General features: G+C 36.9%; 1 protein-coding gene across 8 annotated transcripts in view; it reads right to left on the reverse strand.

Moving 5' to 3' along the window:
* INVS (inversin) overlaps positions 1–18,974 on the reverse strand; it is a 103,984-nt gene that overhangs the window by 11,355 nt on the left and 73,655 nt on the right. For all 8 annotated transcript variants that reach the window (XM_075494219.1, XM_075494222.1, XM_075494224.1 and 5 more), the window contains 4 exons: positions 17,925–18,031; positions 14,397–14,609; positions 6,229–6,530; positions 1,272–2,076 (listed from right to left, as the gene is read on the reverse strand). In XM_075494219.1, the coding sequence (XP_075350334.1) occupies positions 1,272–2,076; positions 6,229–6,530; positions 14,397–14,609; positions 17,925–18,031 (1,427 nt within the window). The remainder of the gene's footprint in view (positions 1–1,271; positions 2,077–6,228; positions 6,531–14,396; positions 14,610–17,924; positions 18,032–18,974) is intronic.

An 18,974-nucleotide genomic window follows, 5' to 3' on the forward strand; every position in this document is an offset into this window, starting at 1 on the left:
GAAAGCAAACACTGGGACATCTTGCTCCCTCCTGTCTGCCTCTTCTGTAGAGCAGTCATTTCTGCTGAATCAAGTTATTCCAGTTAGCTTCAAGTTTTGGCAATGAACTCCATCCAAGCTTCCAAATCTCTTGTGGTTTGGTTATCCAGTTAAAAGTCAGGTCAGAATACAATTTCAGGTGTGTCAGTAAATGGTGCTGAACGATCTGGTTACAAAAACCTTTTTCCAGAAAAAAACCCCTATATCCCTACACGTGCAAGTTTGCTAATGAACACGACAGCAGTGAACTCTAGGCTTAGGCAAATATTGATCGGCATTCTCTAAAGGAATATCAGTGTTGTGGTTTAGCCCCAGTCGGCAGCTAAGCACCACACAGCTGCTCCCTCACCCTCCTGCCCCTGGTGGGATGGGGGAGAGAATTTGAAGAGCAAAAGTAAGAAAACTCGTGGATTGAGAAACAAACAGTTTAATAATTGAAATAAAATAAAATAAAATATAATATAATAATAATGATAATATTGTAATGAAAGGAAAACAATGAGAGAGAGAGAGTGAGAAAGGAACAAAACCCAGTAAAAACAAGTGATGCAACCGCTCACCATCCACCAACTGATGCCCAGCCTGACCCCGAGCAGCGATCGCTGCTCCCTGGCCAACTCCCCCCAGTTTCTATACTGAGCATGGCACCATATGGTATGGAATAGCCCTTTGGCCAGTTGGGGTCAGCTGTCCTGGCTGTGCCCCCTCCCAGCTTCTTGTGCGCCTGGCAGAGCAGGGGAAGCTGAAAAGTCCTTGACTAGTGTAAGTACTGCTTCGCAACAACTAAACCATCAGTGTGTTATCAACATTATTCTCATCCTAAATCCAAAATGCAGCACTATACCAGCTACTAGGAAGAAAATTAACTCTATCCCAGCCAAAACCAGGACACAGTGCTTGAAATAGAAGTTTAATAACTTCTCCAATTATTAAAAATCATCCCTTACCTTGCACTTTTTATGAACTTACTACATTAGTAGTAATGTATTGTAGTATGTAATGTAGTAAGTATTACATACTACATTACTTTTTATGAACTTACTACTTACTACATGTAACTCAATGACTGGAACACACTTCCACTTGTTTGGTGAAAGATTATTAAATTCCTGATTTATCACTGGTAAGGTTGTAAGCAAAAGGACCAAATAGAGCGCACTGACAACAAGGCTAATGTAATTTACATCTACTTGTATCTCACTCTTCTGTAGCTACTGAAACAGTAGTCTTACCGTCTCCATGTCCTCTGTATGACTGTAGCAGCATAGTTCTTCTTCCGAAACAGCTCTTTTCTTTTTCTTTCTTTTTCTATTATCTGCATTCGAATCTCTAGAGGGATTAGTTCAATATTTGTACTTTGCCATGCGACAGAACATAGTTGATCATCTGCATTCCTGGATCCAATTATGCCTGTTTTTTCCAAGTTCAAACTGTCATCAGGAGCAGAACACACTGCTGGGTTCCTTGGCACAGTTCCGGTAGGTTCTGCCTCAGCAGACAATAAAGGGGAAGCCTTTTTTGCTAATTCGTTATTTCCCACTTTGTTAGTTTGTTCTACAGCACGCACGCTGTCATTTCTGGTGTTTACAAATACTGTTTTGGCACTTCCTGGTCTACTAGAGCCAGCTGGTGAACATCGCTCATCATTTACCTCATTATTTCTGGATTTCTGCTGATGTCTTTTGCCTTTGGAAGAAGCTTCACACTGCTTTGAGTTTCTTGCAATTCCACCAGTACAGCTGACGTTGCAGAAGAACACAGCCATTCTTTCACAGTGGTCTCTGTTGCCAGATGAAGACTGACTTTGATCTCTTAATTTTTCCCCAACGCTAGCAGTCCTGCAAGCAGAAGTATGCCTTCTGCTCCTCCGAGCACAAGCACCCGTTGCCTCGACAGTGTGCTCCTTGTGCTTTTCTCCATCCAGTTCTGTAGCAGCTGCGACCTGATGTTTCACCTCAACTTTTGTTCCCTCTTTTGCTTTGCCACAATGGAAATGGACGCAACTTGACTTGCTTTTGATGTGTTTCCTCAATGAATCTTTAGACAGAGAAATGGAAACCAACATTCAGTCTCTGATCTAGCAAAACATAGTTTATGTCTCTTAATTTTTTTTGCTCAGTTACCTTTGAGGCACACTAGGATTTACTTTAATGAAAAAATGTATAAGCAGGAAGAATCAGAAGAGGACATGATTGCCTGGAACAGTACAGTCCCAAACTTCTTCATTTGCTTACTGCTCTACAAGTATTTTTCTTTCTCACATTCCATTTGAGTTAGATGCCTAAAAAAAGTTCACAGGGAGAAACTATTTCTTCACCTACCTGAATACACTGGTGTTCTCCAAAGAAACCAGCTCAACACGTGGTGCAGGAATGCAGCCCCACGAACACACCTGCTCGTTCCAGTGAAGACACTGTAACAGACCTTCAGTGTTTCAAGCTTATTTGCTAAGCTTCTGCTCTAGCCACCCTGCATCCTGGCACATGATGACAGAGACAGGGTACCCCCCTGACCCAGGAAACCCAAAGCGCTTGGCTTCTCAGTACTTTCCTTGACATCCTAAATGAAACTATGAAGTCCTTCCCATTTTTCCCTTGCTGCAAGATTTCTTTTCCAAGCCTAGGGTGGGAAAATAAATTCTGTGTGATAACTGCTTCTAAACACTCTTGTGAGGATGACTTGGAAGCCAGACTGGAGTGCAAAACCGAAAATCTCCATCTACCATCCACCTTTTATTTTGTTAGGAAACTAACAGGGGAATGAGGAAATAGACCAGACAGGACCAAATGTAACAGACAGGGTGTTAAAGGGTTGGTAAGAGGGGAAAAAGAAAATAAAGATATCTTTGATATAATGGAATCACAGAAAATAATCTGGATTATCCAAAACCTGGTAAAACCATGCTACATTTATCCTCACTGTAACACTTTTACAGGATACTCCCTTGACTGGATAACAGAATATGGCAGATTAACAGATTATACCGAAGAAACTCAGGATTATCATCAATGTCGCCTCCAACAGAGAAGATTTATCATGGCGACAGGTCAGTATGGGCTGAGAGGTTAACATAATTTATACATGATTGCGATATGGGTAATTAGCCCTGTATGTTCTGGGATGGGAGAAAAAGTCTATTATTTTAATCTATTTTAATATCTTATTAATTTAATTAATTATTGGTTTTATCTATTTTAATCTATTATTTTAATCTCCCAGAACAAAGAAGGAAATTCCCTCTCTCTCATTACACCAGGGGAACAGACAATTTAAAAAATGTGCCTTTTGAAGCCAAGATTTCTGTGGGCATAATCCCACGCTTAATGAAGCCAAGTACAAAATTGCCAGTGCCATCAATAAAAACGGTATAGGGCTGATAGTCAATTCAAACGTATGAAATTTCCAGCACTATCACAACACTATTTTGATCTCCCAACAAGTTAATTTTTACCGTTGTGAGGAAAAAGAACACAGCCTCTTAAAAATGGCCTTGTCATACTCAACTCACCAAAACCTGCCACCTGGTTTGTACGTATGGCACGTAGAATGCATTTACTGTAACACATTTAAGTCGTTAAAGTAGTATGTGCAAAACTTCCCAGTCTGAACAACTGGATAACTGGGGAATAGAAAAAAACATTTAAGTAGTCTACATCATCTCTGGAGGTTGAAATAAACTTCGTTAGATAGGAAGACCAAGCAATAAGAAGTACAGAGCGCAAAAAAGAATTTACCTGTTGCTACTATAATTAAGGCAAATGAGATAACATACATAGGAAAGAGGATTTCTGAGTGGAGAAGAGATCAGGAGAGACCCACCAACTAAATCACAGTTTTCATATATCGTTAGCAGATGCAAAAAATCAATTTGCAATTGCTGAAAAGCTTTCTAAGTGCCAGCCCACAGGATCTAAATTTATATTTAATTCCAATAAAACATCCAATGAAGTCAATTAAAGTTTTGGTCACAAGAAGATTGATTAAAACACCTAATGAGAACTGATTAAAGAACTTCATAATGTGATCCTTTACTGTGCCAACTTTCCTGGCATTATTCCAATAACAAAAAGAGAATGCTTATGTAAAAATGGCATAGCATTTTATTTCAAACACAGGCTTTTTGGATTAGGCAAGAGGGGGCTTTCTTTACAATCTCTGTAAGTAAACTGGTCTCGCTGTAGAAGAAGTAGACATGTTATCGTGTATTTTCAGAAGAACAAGAACCCTGAGTAAAGAGTTTTGTTCTCTTTGTGCTCAACACTCATGGTGAAGAAACATAATAAACAATAGTGAAGAATTTTCTATTTAAAAATCTATCTTTTGCAGAAATTATATTGTGCTTTTAAAGTTATATTGAAAAGCAAAACATCTCCAGGCAATAGCCCATATGATTTTAAAACCATCAACATGGAAAAATTATTCTGGCATAGCTGCTTCAGGAAATCTCCAACTTCAGGGAAGCCTTCAATCAAAAGTCCAAGCTACATGGTGCTGGCATTTGCTGCTGGTCTGAATTCCCTAGGTTACTGTGAAGGGTAGTATAGACAACTGAACATTAATGCGTTTTTTCAAATATAAGTATCAATATTAGAATAGTCTGCAGAAAATTTGGCAAATTCAGTCCTGATCTCTGTAGTCAGTTTGACCCTATAGTCCATGTTTCCCATGGACTATAGGGTTACCTACCCTGTAGAGTAGGTTCCATGGACTATAGGGTAGTTACCTACTACCTACTTCCTTAGGTCATTCTCTCAGTGCAAAACCACTGTATTTGTTCCAAGAAACAGTGGGAGTCTGACTGATGCAATGCAGTTTCCATTGGCACAACCAATGGAAGATTTTGGCAAAGAATGGATAGAGGAGTCAGTAAAAGAAAAAGCTGTTCATTCCTCCTTTATAATTTCTTTGTCCTTCTTTTCTCTCCCCTTCACTGTTCTAATCCTCCCCACGTCTTTCTTTCTCCTTTCCCTTTTTTCTATACTTACCAATTTCTCCTCACTGTTCATTACAACTATCCATTTTTCATTTGGCAACCAGTTTCTGATTATTCTTACGGGTTTTACTTAGCCATCTGAATATTTTAATTAATATAAAGTTAATACACATACAGAAAAAGCTTGCTAGAATTTTTAACACCTCTGTTTATCATTACTTAGTTATCATAGTATCTGTTAGGCTAAGATAGATATATCTGCTTTTACTATGAAAATATAGTCAAGTATTCTGTTTACCAACACATTTCCATGTAAAAGCTAAAGAAACCTGGGTAAAATGATTCAGTACGAAGAGCTCTTTGACTTTCTTTTTCTTTGGATTATTATAATATTCTGATTAGCAGAATTTCCAGAGGCGTCAGCAATAATTTTACATCTGAGAAGGAGGTCTTGCAACTTACCTTAAATAAACTACTTATCCAATTTTTGCTTCTAATTATAACAAAGATGCTTTAATAGGACCAGTTTTGAAAGATTTGAGCCATGGGCTCCTATAGCTGGCTGAAGTCAGAACTGATTGAAATGTTATTAAAATGTATATCTTGCAAAAACTAATATAGGAGTGATCAAGAAATGATGATAAACTGATGATGCATTTACATATAGAATAAAGGAGTGGAGCAGGGCAAGAAAAGTAACAGAAAGAGCTTCGACACACTATTTCATGGCATAATTTCCAAAAACAGTCTCACTTCTCAAAAAATAACCTAGAGCGTTCTCAACAAGAGGACTTCAAAGACAAATCATGGGAGAACCCTGTCATGGAGAATGAAGCTGCCTGAACAGCTTCCTTGGTATGTAGAGATGTCACTTGGAACAATTTTACCCTCATTTTAACCTTGTTTAAAAACAAGAGTTACAATTTCTCCATTAACGTTCTTCAAGAATCCCACAGATATGACAAATATCTTTAATCTCATTTTCTCCAAACAGTCCAACTAATAGAACAACTCCCAACAACCTGTTCTCACATATTTTAGGTATTTTTACAGACACTGCAGGTACTGGTATTTTTGACTACTTAAGTTGACAGAACATGCGCGGTAAAAGAATCTGTATCTAACTCTGTCCTATGTGAATTGCTTAAATAATGAAAGAACAAGAAATAACAGAAAGATAAAACAGGTCCTATATCTAAAACACACCCAGATATGGACAAAGAAGATAATCAGGACAATTAAAAAAGACTACAAACCTTGCCTGATTTTATGACCTTCACTCTGAGGCTCTGCTGACAGGCAACTCTCCTTTGGTGTCCCTTTGTGGTGACAAGCTTTAGGTGAACCTCTACTGTTTCTCCCTGGTTGAATTTGTGAAGCATTGAGGGAGAGAGGTCTCTTATTCTGTATATCAATTGGTTTATTAGGTAACTGTGAGATGCCCGTGGTCTTCTCCCGATTTGCAGGATTCTGTTGTACTCGAAACCTATTTTGTTCCACATTCTGCATCCCTTTCTGCAGCTTGGCTTCTTTTCTCTTACTTTCCTCTTCACGTTTCCTGTAATTATAGTCAATACCATAAGAATTCCAAAGACAAAATCTTGGGAGCGTGTATCTAACTTGAACACATTCCTCTCTAGAAACCTGACACTGCCACAATAAAACCTTGACTATAACATCTTTCCATGAGAAAGGGGCACCTATTGCATTGAAGTGTCTTAGCTTGATCCAAAAGAACAACTGACTTGCAGCTACAGCCTAATGATGGTTAAGTCCTTATAAGCCAGCTGCCCATTCAGTTTGCGGTGGTTTGAACTGATTTTAAAACACTCCCTTATTGAAAACAATGAAACTTAATTTTTTAATAAATATACAAAAATTAAAAGCACGATTTTGAAGAGGTGTCAGAAGACAAGAAATATGATACTAACAACTATGTTTTTAATTAGTAATGAACAATGCTTTAATATAAGTAGTAATGCAATGCACTGTATCTGAAAATCAGAAAACTTTATAAAAGATGTCATCTCTCTGAAAATTATTTTTCATACTTACCTCTGTCATAATTAATACAGACAATTATAAACCAACTTCAAACTAGCTACTGGTACTAACTTGCTGCTATATATTTATCATTGGTAGATAATTTATTTTACATAAACAGATTATACATTATACAAATGATAAATACTGAAAATATGAGATGTGAATTAAAAACTTGTGTGCACATAGTACGCCATTGCAATTATGACATTTGGTTTTCAAAAATGAAAGAAGTCATGCATCTCTCAAATAGCGTAGATATAAAAGAGAGTGTTGGACAAGGTTAGGAAAGATGCATCTGTTGAATAAAGTTTTGCAGCCTATTTTGAAATACAGTGGGATGTCATTGCACTTTAGCTTTTAAATTATTTTTCCTACAAAGCAGAATAAACCCAATAGCACATAGCAAACATTACACACCTACCTACCATTAAATTTGTTTTTATAAATTAAGCACTGGTTGTAAGATGAAGTGACACTTTTTCTGTTGGAATGGACAGGTGGTAAATGTCGTATCATGTAGCTGCCTGATATTTTAACTTGCTTCCAATGCTACAACGTAGTTTGCAGACTGTTGACACATTAGCTCACAGCACAGCGTATGACAGGTTAGTTATGCAGCATGCCATCCTCAGTTCCTGTGAGTCGTATCAATGCCAGTATATGTCATTTCAGTGTGAGCTGCCAGGGAGAAGCCTTAACTTTATCTGTCAGTACTATCTTATCAAGTACGCTCTGCAGAAGAAGCTGATTGAACTTTGTACCTGAAAAGCTGTTAATTGATCTAAAAAATACACTCCTGGCAGCCTGAGGTTCAGTATTCCCTCTGGCATGGAAGCAAGTGGCTAGTTTCAAATAATATTGGCATTCCACAACCGGACTATATGGGGATATCTGTCTCGTGTACAGTATGGATCTCACTGCCATTACTCTGCTATTTGAGCTGATAAATCAGATCTTACTATTCACAGAACAGTCATTTTCTTTTCTTCACAAGAATCAAGCAGCCTATTACCAGTATCCTCCATTCAGGGTATTAAAAAAAAAAGTGTGAGATGGGTTGTGTGATACACAATCCAGCCAGAGTGGCCTGCACTCTTTGGGTGAGCAGATTAACTCAAAGCATTAACTTCAGCAACATACCAATTGTAAAGTTATTGAAATGACACAGGACCAGAAACTGAGACGAAGTAAAACAGGATTTTTTTAAAAAGGTCTTGTTTGTGTGCTAATTTTTCGGATTAAACTGAAGAAATAATAAATGGAAGGGATTTCAAAGCTCCCTATTCATAGACCATCATCCTAATTGTCACAGTAGAGCTTAGCAGATTAACAGACTCCTGAATACTTATGAACCTCCCCTTGTGTTTTGCTTTATTTAGTCAGAAATCCTTCATTGTAATACAAAGTGAATATCTTCAAAATTAAAACTTCCAAGTTTTACTGCTGTCTAAGTTGAGCGACTAGGTTTCATGAACAAATAACGGAAGTAGACAAGTTCCTAACTTAAGGGCTCTCAGTGATTCTCAGGAGGTTCTGGTGACTCAACAGGATCCAAATTTGGGCTCTAAAGTTAGACAACTACAGCTCGATAGTGGTAACAGAGCTGGCAGGCCAACATTTTCCACTATAATTGCAACAGAATTTTGTCCTGAATGGTCATAAATTTGTATTTCGTTACAAAAGTGAGAGAATGGAAACTGAGCCTTTAGCAGATGGAAAGGAACAGTTTCAGCCTTATGCATTTGTGAAGACATAGAGATGCTTTGAATTTTTGATCCTGCTAAGATGAATCCAACCTTTTCTATTCTGTTCAGAACACTTTGCTTTTTGTATCTGCTCTGTGGAGGATGTTTTAAATTTAGAACATGTCCCTGTGCCTGGAGAGCATTTTTAAAGTTATCCTTGAAAAAAAAAGTTATTTAAAAAATCATAACTGAAAATAGTTCTCCAGGTATGATCCTACTACTGCTGAAGCTTTATCTGGGCCAAGAGGAGTTATATTTCATGTTATATAAACAGCCACCTCCTGCTATACAATCTAGCATGATGCTTGTTTTTAAAAGCATGACACTGTTAACTCACGACATGTTCAGCTTCTCATCTACTACAACCTTTTAACAGATAGTCCTTAATAAAAATGCTAAGAAGACAGTTAATTTCTGTCCAGTATTCCTATGTTGACTGGTCTTCCCAAATGTGTAGAGCAGTCCATTTGTCCTTAACTACCTACCTACTTTTTCCTCAATCATTTCTCATACGTATTTTAACATCATTCTGATTTCTAATTTAGTCTTCAGTGTGCTTACAGTCTTCTGCATCTTGGTGCTATTTGCAAATTTAACATTTTACTTTTTAAATTAAAATACTGCATAGTATCAGATTCAGGATGGATTTATGTGAAATTCTCATCAATATACACTTCCAGTTTAAAGTTGAACCATTAAGAACTACTGTTTGCATATGTTCTTCCAAGCAGTTTTCACCTATCTAATAGCAGTTTAATTCATGCTACATTGCCCTACTTTGCTAATGAAAATGGCACATGAGAAAGTATGAAAACTTCAGTCAAGTCTGAATGACAGCTACTGTTTCTCCATGGCCACAAAACCTGTTATTCTGTCACAAAAGAAAATTGAGTTGGTTTGATATAATTTGTTCTTAGCAAATTCAGACCAGCCATTACTTCTTGCTTTGTTATGTTCCAGATACATAGAAGTTTGATTACCCCTTCCAGAATAAGAAAGGTATGGAGTTACTGTAATGAGTCCAGTGAAAAGCCATGGAGAAGCTTAAGGGACTAGAGCACCTTTCGTATGAGAAGAGGCTGAGAGACCTGGGACTATTCAGTGTGGTCAAGAGAAGGCTCAGGGGGCAATCTCATCTATGTCTATAAATACCTGATGGGAGGCAATGAAGAAGAGGGAGCCAGACTGTTCTCAATAGCACCCACTGACAGGACAGCAAGCAATAAGCATAAATTAAAAGTCATGAAATTCTATCTAAACACAAGAAAACAATTTTTTGACTATGAGGATGGTCAAACACTGGAACAGGTTGCCCAGACAGGTTGTGGAGTCTCCATTTGCATAGATATTCAAAACCTGACTGGACATGGTCCTGGGCAAGTTGCTCTAGCTGACCCTTTTTGAGCAGGGATGGACTAGATGATCTCAAGAGGTCCTCAAGAGATCTGAAAGCATCTCACTCATCCGATTAGTCTCTAAACTGTTGTTTCAGTATTTTAGCCTGCATTGCTGCTCTTCATTACTAGTGTTAATTCCATTTGCTAATGGACATCATTTGACATTTAAGGAAGACTGAAGCACAAAAAGACATAGAACACTTCAGCCTTCTTAGCATCACTTGTGGACCAACTCTTTCTTTGCTCTTCTTTTTACAACATGTATGTTTACAATGATTTACTGTGATACCTCACATCCCTTGCTAGTTGTTCTCATTTTGCACCTCAGCTTATTTAATTTTATCATTGTATGTTATTATTACCTTCAATTTTAGTAATTGCACCAAACTTCCACTATGTGCTTTCCCTTTTCAGGTTGCTGAAGAGCTCAGTATTTTCTCTCTTGCTACACTTCCTGTCTTTTCTCAGCATGCAGGCCTTACTACCAGTTTTTTGAAGAACCTCATAACCTACTTGTACTGTCTTGCTGCTAGCACATTTTTCTAAATCTATTGAAGGCTGTTTAACTGAACTGTTTTATTTTCTTGCTGTTGTTCTCTTCCTAAATATCATGTGTTACGTACTCTTACTCACTTTCATCCATTTTCCTTTCATATCCACATTCTCAATCAGTTTCCTCCAACTGGTCAGAATGAAATCCAGAAGACTTAGTAAAAACAGAAGTATGGATTCAGGACCTTATTCTGAGAAATTCAAAGGGAAGGTGAACAAGTGATGAATGAGTTCTGCAGCCCTTTCAAAACCCCATATATTGGACATCAGTTTTCTCTGAACATGCTTCAAACCCTTAAATATTATTTTCTTAAAGACCTGATTTTGTAAAGAGTAAAACAAAAGTCTCTTTGTAAAAAAATTTTAAAAGTCCATCATTTTACCTGTATGTAGTCTGACTGTTTTTTAAATGCCTCCTTCCCAGATTGCCTCTGTGCTACTCTCCTAAAGCACTGCTTCCCTCCTGCCAGGTTCTCCATGCCACCTATTAATAACCGGTTACTTTCACTCCCACTGAAGAGCAGCACCTATTATATTGACACATTTATGGCTGTTAAAATGTTTAATGCTCATACACCCTGTCAACATTGCCCTCTTCCAGAAGATCATAGGATCATAGGGTAACACATATTGGAAGGGATCTCAGGAAGTCATCAAGGCCAACGTTCTGCTCAAAAAAGGGTCAACTATGAGGTCAGACTGGGTTGCTCAGGGTTTTATCCAGTTGGGTCTTGAAAACCTTTAAGGATGGAGACCGTACAACTTCTTTGGACAACCCGTTCCATTGCTCAATTGTCCCAACAGTGAAAAAATTTCTCTTTATTTCCAGTCAAAATCTCTCTTGTTTCAACTTATGTCTGATATAAGTTTCCCAGAGACCAAAGTGAGGCCAACCAGTCTGCAGTTCCCCAGATTGTTCTTTTGGCCCTTTTTGAAGTTGGGTGCAGCATTTGCTTTCCTCCAATCATTGAGGACCTTCCCTGATTTCTGTGACCTTTCAAAGATGTTGGAAAGTGGCCTTTTAAGGACATCAGTTAGTTCTCTCAGCACCCTTGGATGCAATCCATCTGGTCCCATGAACTTGTCGGGGCTGTGTTCTCTCAAGCAATCCCTGACTTAATCCTCATTCACAGCTGGCAGTTCTCCTCCTTGAACCACTTCTCTAAGCACAGAGGCCTGGGAGACCTTCTTGGTGAAGACTGAAGAAAAGGTGGCTTTGAGTACTTCTGCCACACCTGTGTCTGTTGTCACTAAATCACTCGCACCATTCAGCAACAGGCCCACATTTTTCTTGCTCAGCCTTTTACTATTAATGCAGAGGCAGAAGCTCACCTTGTTACCTGTGACATCCCTTGAAAGCCTGAACTCCATTTGAGTTTTGGCTTTCCTGACACCATCCCTACATGCCCAAGCAGTGTTTTCACTCTTCCTTTGCAGCCCATGCCTGCTTCCACCTCCTGTATACTGCCTTTTTGCATTTGAGCTGTCTTGGCTTCCCTGCTTACCCAAACTGGTCTCCCTGATACGTGTCTCTGCTCAATGACATAATAGTGTGCTTGTTGTTTTGGCCTGCATCAATCTTCATTTTATAAATTACCATTTCTTTGATATAGGATTCTTCAACGTGGGAGAATATTTTTGTATAGAAATATTTCACAGGCATTGAATACAGTGAATGTAACGTTACCAGAAAATAGTACAGGTATGAGATGTTGGTTGACTTTTTGTTAAGGGGGAGGAAAAAAAAAAAAGGAAAAAGAACAGATTAATTAAAAACATGCAGACTTAGGAATGATTTATATTAGTAAGACTCTCTAAAATAACATATTACAAAATAAGTTTTAAATACATACACTGAAATAGTTGGGGGGGGTGTGTGTTCAATCTAGGAGTTCACCATCATTCTGGATTCCCACATAATGTCTACTTTTATCTGGAGAGCAGATTTTTAAACATCAGTAGGGATATTAGTTTTTTGTATGTAGCAACACCCTGGCCAATTTTAGCTGTGGAATGCACAGATGGGTACGCAGAATGATGACAACATAATGTCCCCTCCAGTTTATTACAGATCATAAAACCGCAATTAAATAAAATTTGTTATGTGACAACTTGATTTGCTTGTACACTCCAATTGTATTTTAATTCTGTTTTTATCGTATTTGGTACACAGACTTTGTTTCTATTGTTTTCAAACAAATCAACAACAGCTTAGTAAGTTTCGGAAAGTACATCAGAAACTCACAAAGGAAAACAACTAAAAAAACACCCCCAAATTTCCATGAGGCAATCCTTTTTCATTTTATCTTCTAGATGGGGTATCACAGATTCTTCTAAAAATGACTGTCATCACAAGGAATAAAATTACCTCATTTGGTAAAGTCAGTTGTGACCACACAGCAAGAAGCAGAGTTCTCCAAATTAAAAAGAAATACATAAGATATTCAGGATATTTTCAAAGGCAGCTTCTCCATGCATGGGTTTGACTTCTACTGACTTCAGCAGAAAAGGCAAATAGTAGGAGGGCTGCAAGTTACAACTTTAGGATCTAAAGATGCGAGCAAGAGATTAGTTATCTGATATTTCTAGCTTTGGTTCTTATTGGGCATTAACAATTATTACAGTATAGTAATAGCGTTCAAACCCAATGAAGGTCAGACTGGCCAGTTATGCAGAACATCAAACTACTGAATTTGAAATAGAGCAGAGTGCAGCTGCCTTTGTCTATGATACACGGATGCAACAACAATACCTCTAGGTGCAATAATTGTGTTGTGTGTTTATTCTAATGATGTCTCTTTACAGAAATAATACTACAAAATCATGCAGAAATCTTTTCAGACTGTTATGTTTTTTCATTCCAGAATCAGATTTCTTCAAGAGAAACCAGCTGCTAATTTGTTCTTCTTTGTATTAGGAATCTTAAGGATAAAGCCCAAGCAAGCAAAATATTTTTATGACCATTTATGTACCTTCTGATTTTAGAATTTCACCACTTTTCTACCATTACGTCATTTAAATAGGGTAGAAACTCTGTCAGAACCTACACATCTTACAAATAACTATTTGAATTGCATATGTTAGTTATCTATAATCTAATATAATGACTTCATGGTAACTCTCAAATTCAAGAGCAGATAATGTAAGTGCAGAGAATGATACTGCCAAGACAGAAGTTGCAAATAAAATCCAGGAATTCAGTTTGCTAGGAAAGCACAACCTCCCCTGTGAAACAGTAAGTTAAACCTTATTAAACCAGCCTTTTCCTGTTTTTTTTCTTCATCTACTTATTAATTTCTTTTCAAAACTGATATCAAAGACTTGATAGGTCAATAATTATTTCTGTTACCTTAGAGTGATAAATGTTTTCCAAGCCTTTTTATCATCATACAGAATATCAGGTAAAGATTCATGGATGCTAACATGCTAGTTTCTCAGCTTTTGGTATTTTGCCTTGTTCTTGCGTATTATATAAAGCTTGTTGTTTAATTTAGGATTATATGGAAAATAATTTCCATCTATAGGTGTATGGAAAAAAAATCCATTATATGCTTCCTACAGTTTCATGAATTTACTAAGAGGACCAATAAATGATGATGAGTAACAGATAAAATCATACACTGATATATACGAACTTATGACAAATGTCTATTTGCTGGAGTAGATTTCAAGTCTCACACTTACTTGGCAGCAGCATCTTTTCTCAGCTGTTCATGTTTCATTAAAAGATTCTTCCTCTCTTGAAAAGCCTTTCTAACTTTGTATCCTTTGTAGATAGCCTGAATTTTGAAAGCAGCAATGTCCTGTATAGCAGCTATAGAGAGAGCCCCATGTTCTAACATGAACTGAATCACCTCATGGTGTTCACCAAGCAAGGCATAATCAAGTGGAGTATATCTAAAAACAAAACAAAACAAAACAAAACAAACTCACAACAATTATCATCGAACTAGAATTCTAATCATAATGTGCGTTTACTTCATCCTCATTTCATAGTAAGGCAACTTCTAGTATGAAGACATATTAAACTGTTTTCAGTAGGCTGTTTTACTAATTTTTAAAATATTATTTTCATGTCTTACTCATTCTACACACCGTGACTATGTTTAAGGCTTATTTTAGTCTCCTAATATAAGGGGGGCGGGGGGGCAGGCTATATGAACTGTTGGATCAAAATCCTCCAAACCTTATCCATATAATTAACTGCTTTAGGCAAGCAATCTTAAAAAGGTGTTATTGAGGTTCACATATAGAAATATAATCTAACTAAAAAGGAAGTTAAACCATTTTTGTGTTATTTCCATATGAACTTAAGTTCTAGAGATTTACTGTCAAATCTGGCTTAGCTTCTATAACAATGACTGAGGACAGTATGACTGACCAAGCAGCAGGACTACATCTGCATCAAGGGATAATATTTTTCTTTAAAGCACTAGGAAGACTTAAGTCTGTTTTCAAATGGAAACAGGTGCTAAAAATATTAAATGCCTTTGGTTTTTAATAGTGTCAAAGATGCCTAAGCTCTTTTAAAAATAATTCCCAAATTTGCCATTGTAAACACAGGAAGAAAATTTACATACCTCCCTCACCAACACTGAAACATTAGGCAAAGACATTTAGTGACTGAAAATTCAGTCACAAACCATAATCAAGACCATATAATACAAGACTATCAAATGGCAAGTGTCAATGCATGCGATTGTGAAAATTAGGGCTCTTCTTGATGGTAACTTGCTAGGACGCAATGCTGGTAAGCAAAGAAAAACAGACAGAAAGCACAATTGGACTTGCCACGCAGCAATGATTTGATGGAAGGATTAACAGTATCTGAACTGAAGTGTCTGCAGGAATAAAGGCAATGACATAACATGAAAATTTGTATGTCAAGGTGTGTTGCTGATAGCATTTAAAGAGATATAGATTTTTGATAACCCAGGAATGGGAACTTCAGAAGGGACCTCATTTCAGAAAAATGCATTTTTAAAGTATACCTAGTTTTGATATTTTAATTAACAGGTACAAAAGATACTAAAGTAAACTTTATGCTACTAGCATGCATGTACCAAGACTACGTATTATATTACGGATCCCAGTCATGAAGACCCATATTCTTAAACGTGGATTCTCTAACTCCATTAGAGCTACCTTTGAAAGTAAAAAATCACTCAAATCAAATCTGAATAGGGGTTTGTACGACTGGACACTACCCACTCAAGGCTGCTCACATACACTCCTCACAACCAGCCATTACTCTGTTGTGTCAGTTCACAGGCTGTTATAAATTTTCTTTTCCACTGGTTATCTCTAAAGCAGATAGCTTTTAAATCAAGCTGAATTCCAGGAAAACACACAAAGAAAGAAGACATCAGCCGTCAGCTGTTATACATAACTTAGCATGAAGTTGGTCAAGCAGCAGCTAGCCTGGCATCACGGGATGCACCCAGGACATCAAGTTGGATTACACAATAAATTTGCAAAGAACAACAAACCTACCACCCTCCAGACTAGCACTTGATCACATATCTGCAAGCAAGTGGGCCGCTTAAAATCCTAGATGCAATCTCAGCTCCATCTTTTCACAAACCTATTTAGTTTTAACCACTATGTTTGAATTTTGAACTGGTATCTCATACTGCGCTCTAAGAAAGTGAAGAAGGGAAGCTTCTTTCTATAGGTATATTGGAAAAAAATTTACTATTTGGTGAAATTGTTACTGATTAAAAAACAATTTCATCCAATTACAGATGAACCATATCCATGAGGTTATTTTTACTCACTCTTACAACACTGGACTTGATTTTTCAACTTTCCAAACTTCCAATCTCTTAACAATAAAACAAGGTTTTGTAGATGTTTATTAAGAGGCAATTATGCAATTTTTATATACAACATATATATTTTTAGGAGAATTATATTTAAAGATTGATTCATCTAGAAATATTGAGAATCTGTTTTGTTCTGCACATGGACTAGTGCCTAAGGGCTGACATTTGGAATACTGCTAGTTATATTTTGAGTAATCTAGGATTATATGTAAGAACATATATTAATGCCAGAAGGGAACCAAAAATAGATACTAACTGAACGACTATAGTAAAACCACAGCTAAGGTCTTATCCTGACATTTGAGCATCATTAGTACATTTCTACAAAGTAAGGAAAATAGCAGCCTCCTTTCTGACAAAATAGTGGCTTTTAATCTTACTTATTAAGAGTAATTTAATTACAACTGTTTATTTAATTTTCTATCAAAAATTACTAAAGAGAGCATTGGCACTACTTAATTAGGAACTAATACTTTCATTTGTGTTTCTCAATAAAAAAATAACAGAAAAGGGAGAGAGATCTGAGTGGTTTAGAGTAGAGAACAAAAGAGAAATGATGGGGGAAGAAAGCAATTAAAAACTGGGATAAGTATGGAAGTCTCAAATTTAGCACTAAAATATGGGGTTTCAAAGTCCTTAAGTTATTTAAAATGTTGAAATATTCAAATTTATATGGCATACTGATCATAATTTTATTTATAATTATGAGGAGGTCATCTACTCTAAAAAAGGCATTAGAAATTTCTGCTAATAGTAATTATCTTCATTGTCAGGTGACTAATTCAAACTCCACAACCCAAATCACTTTTAAAAAACTATTATTTATATGTCAATGAAAGACAAAGAAAAGAGATGCAAATGCACTGTCTCTTTATGATTATAAGAGCATTTTTTTTTTTTAAACTAGACCTTTAGAATACAGTTAACCACCAGGTAATTTGTAGTCACTATTTTAGAACATAATGTTACATTTCTCCCGTTTTCTTTCTTCTCACTGTATTCCTAACAAATAGAAAAGAAAAATTCCAGTCTACTCCAACAGCAGCGGAAATGCCTTTTCATCCTTTGTCCATACATATCGACTGTCAACTTCACATAAATGAAGAAGATCTTCAGTATTTCAAACAAGACTAGAATGAGTAAATACTTGCAAAAATCTCTGTAAGTTCAAAGTTCAAAAGTATAAACAGTTGGTTGAAGTTGCAATGTCTTACTTAAAGAAGAGATTTTTCACATTAGAAAAGCTGCTTACACTGAAGCCCAAGATTACAGCACTCCTTTTAGATACAAGATCATAATTCTCTGGCAATATCTGAACACTTGACATTTAAATCAGTAGGTAGCACTTTTGCTAAATTACAAAATAATGCATTCAGACAAGCAATACCTCTCCTCGCTGTTCTCCATATGATTAGGAAAAGCATCAAAACCAAGCAGCAACTTTATAGCATCAAGGTAGCCATTGTTACAGAGCCAGTGCAAAGCAGTTCTTCCCTGTAAACAATAGAACAGAAGAAAAATAAATACTATCCCCAAACTCTATCATGCCACAATAAAAGTCGTAAATCATACTGTAATTCAATGCTTCTCTGGACATGAAGGACAAACTAATTCTTCTAAATAAACTTCCTTGTTAAAATAAAAGAATACAGCACTTAAAAATGAAGTAACCTTTTTTTTTAAAAACAAGATTACAACACTAGTGCTTTTTCACCCTAAAGCAGCTGAAAAACAGCATTAGGAGACTAGCTCTAGAGTTGGTTTCTTTGCAGCTATGCCGCCCAGGTCTGAAGCAGCTCTCCTCAACCTTTGTAGTTCAGACTGTTTTCTAGGCTGCTCCAAAACACTGTGACAAGACAGAAAGAATTACTATAGAATTCAAATCAGATGCAGTTTGAGGAAATCAGATGCAGTTTATCAGCCCAGGCAAACAAAGAAAGACTCCAAAACGAGCTTGATTTCAGAAGTCTAGTTTCTCTCACATGAAGTAGGAGTCCAACTCTCAAGCTCCACTCTATACAGCCAGCTCATATATGACCACTCTTGGGACTGGAATCCCAGAACCACAATACGAATACCTCAAGCTCTGTTAGTATCAACAAAACATAGATATTTCACTTCACTTCCAGGCCATGCCTCCTGTCTGCATCTTGCTTTTCTGAACTCCAAATGTAGGAAATACCTAGAAGGCTGGGTACCACAGAAAAACATGAAGACATTCTGAGTTAAGTGCTAGCAAACGACACCCTGAACCCCAAGGACTGAAGAGCATGCTGCAGTGTCTCTGGGAAATAGGTGGAGCTGATGTATTCAACTGTACTCAAGCTGATGCTATGCAGAGCTGGTAGCAGGTTGGAAAATCTCCCCAGCATGCTCTGTAGAGCCCATAATAAAAACCATTTTTCTATTACCTGGAATTATCCATGCCTTACAATGA

This window comes from Mycteria americana, chromosome 2, assembly GCF_035582795.1.
Source record: "Mycteria americana isolate JAX WOST 10 ecotype Jacksonville Zoo and Gardens chromosome 2, USCA_MyAme_1.0, whole genome shotgun sequence".
Classification (NCBI taxonomy): domain Eukaryota; kingdom Metazoa; phylum Chordata; class Aves; order Ciconiiformes; family Ciconiidae; genus Mycteria; species Mycteria americana.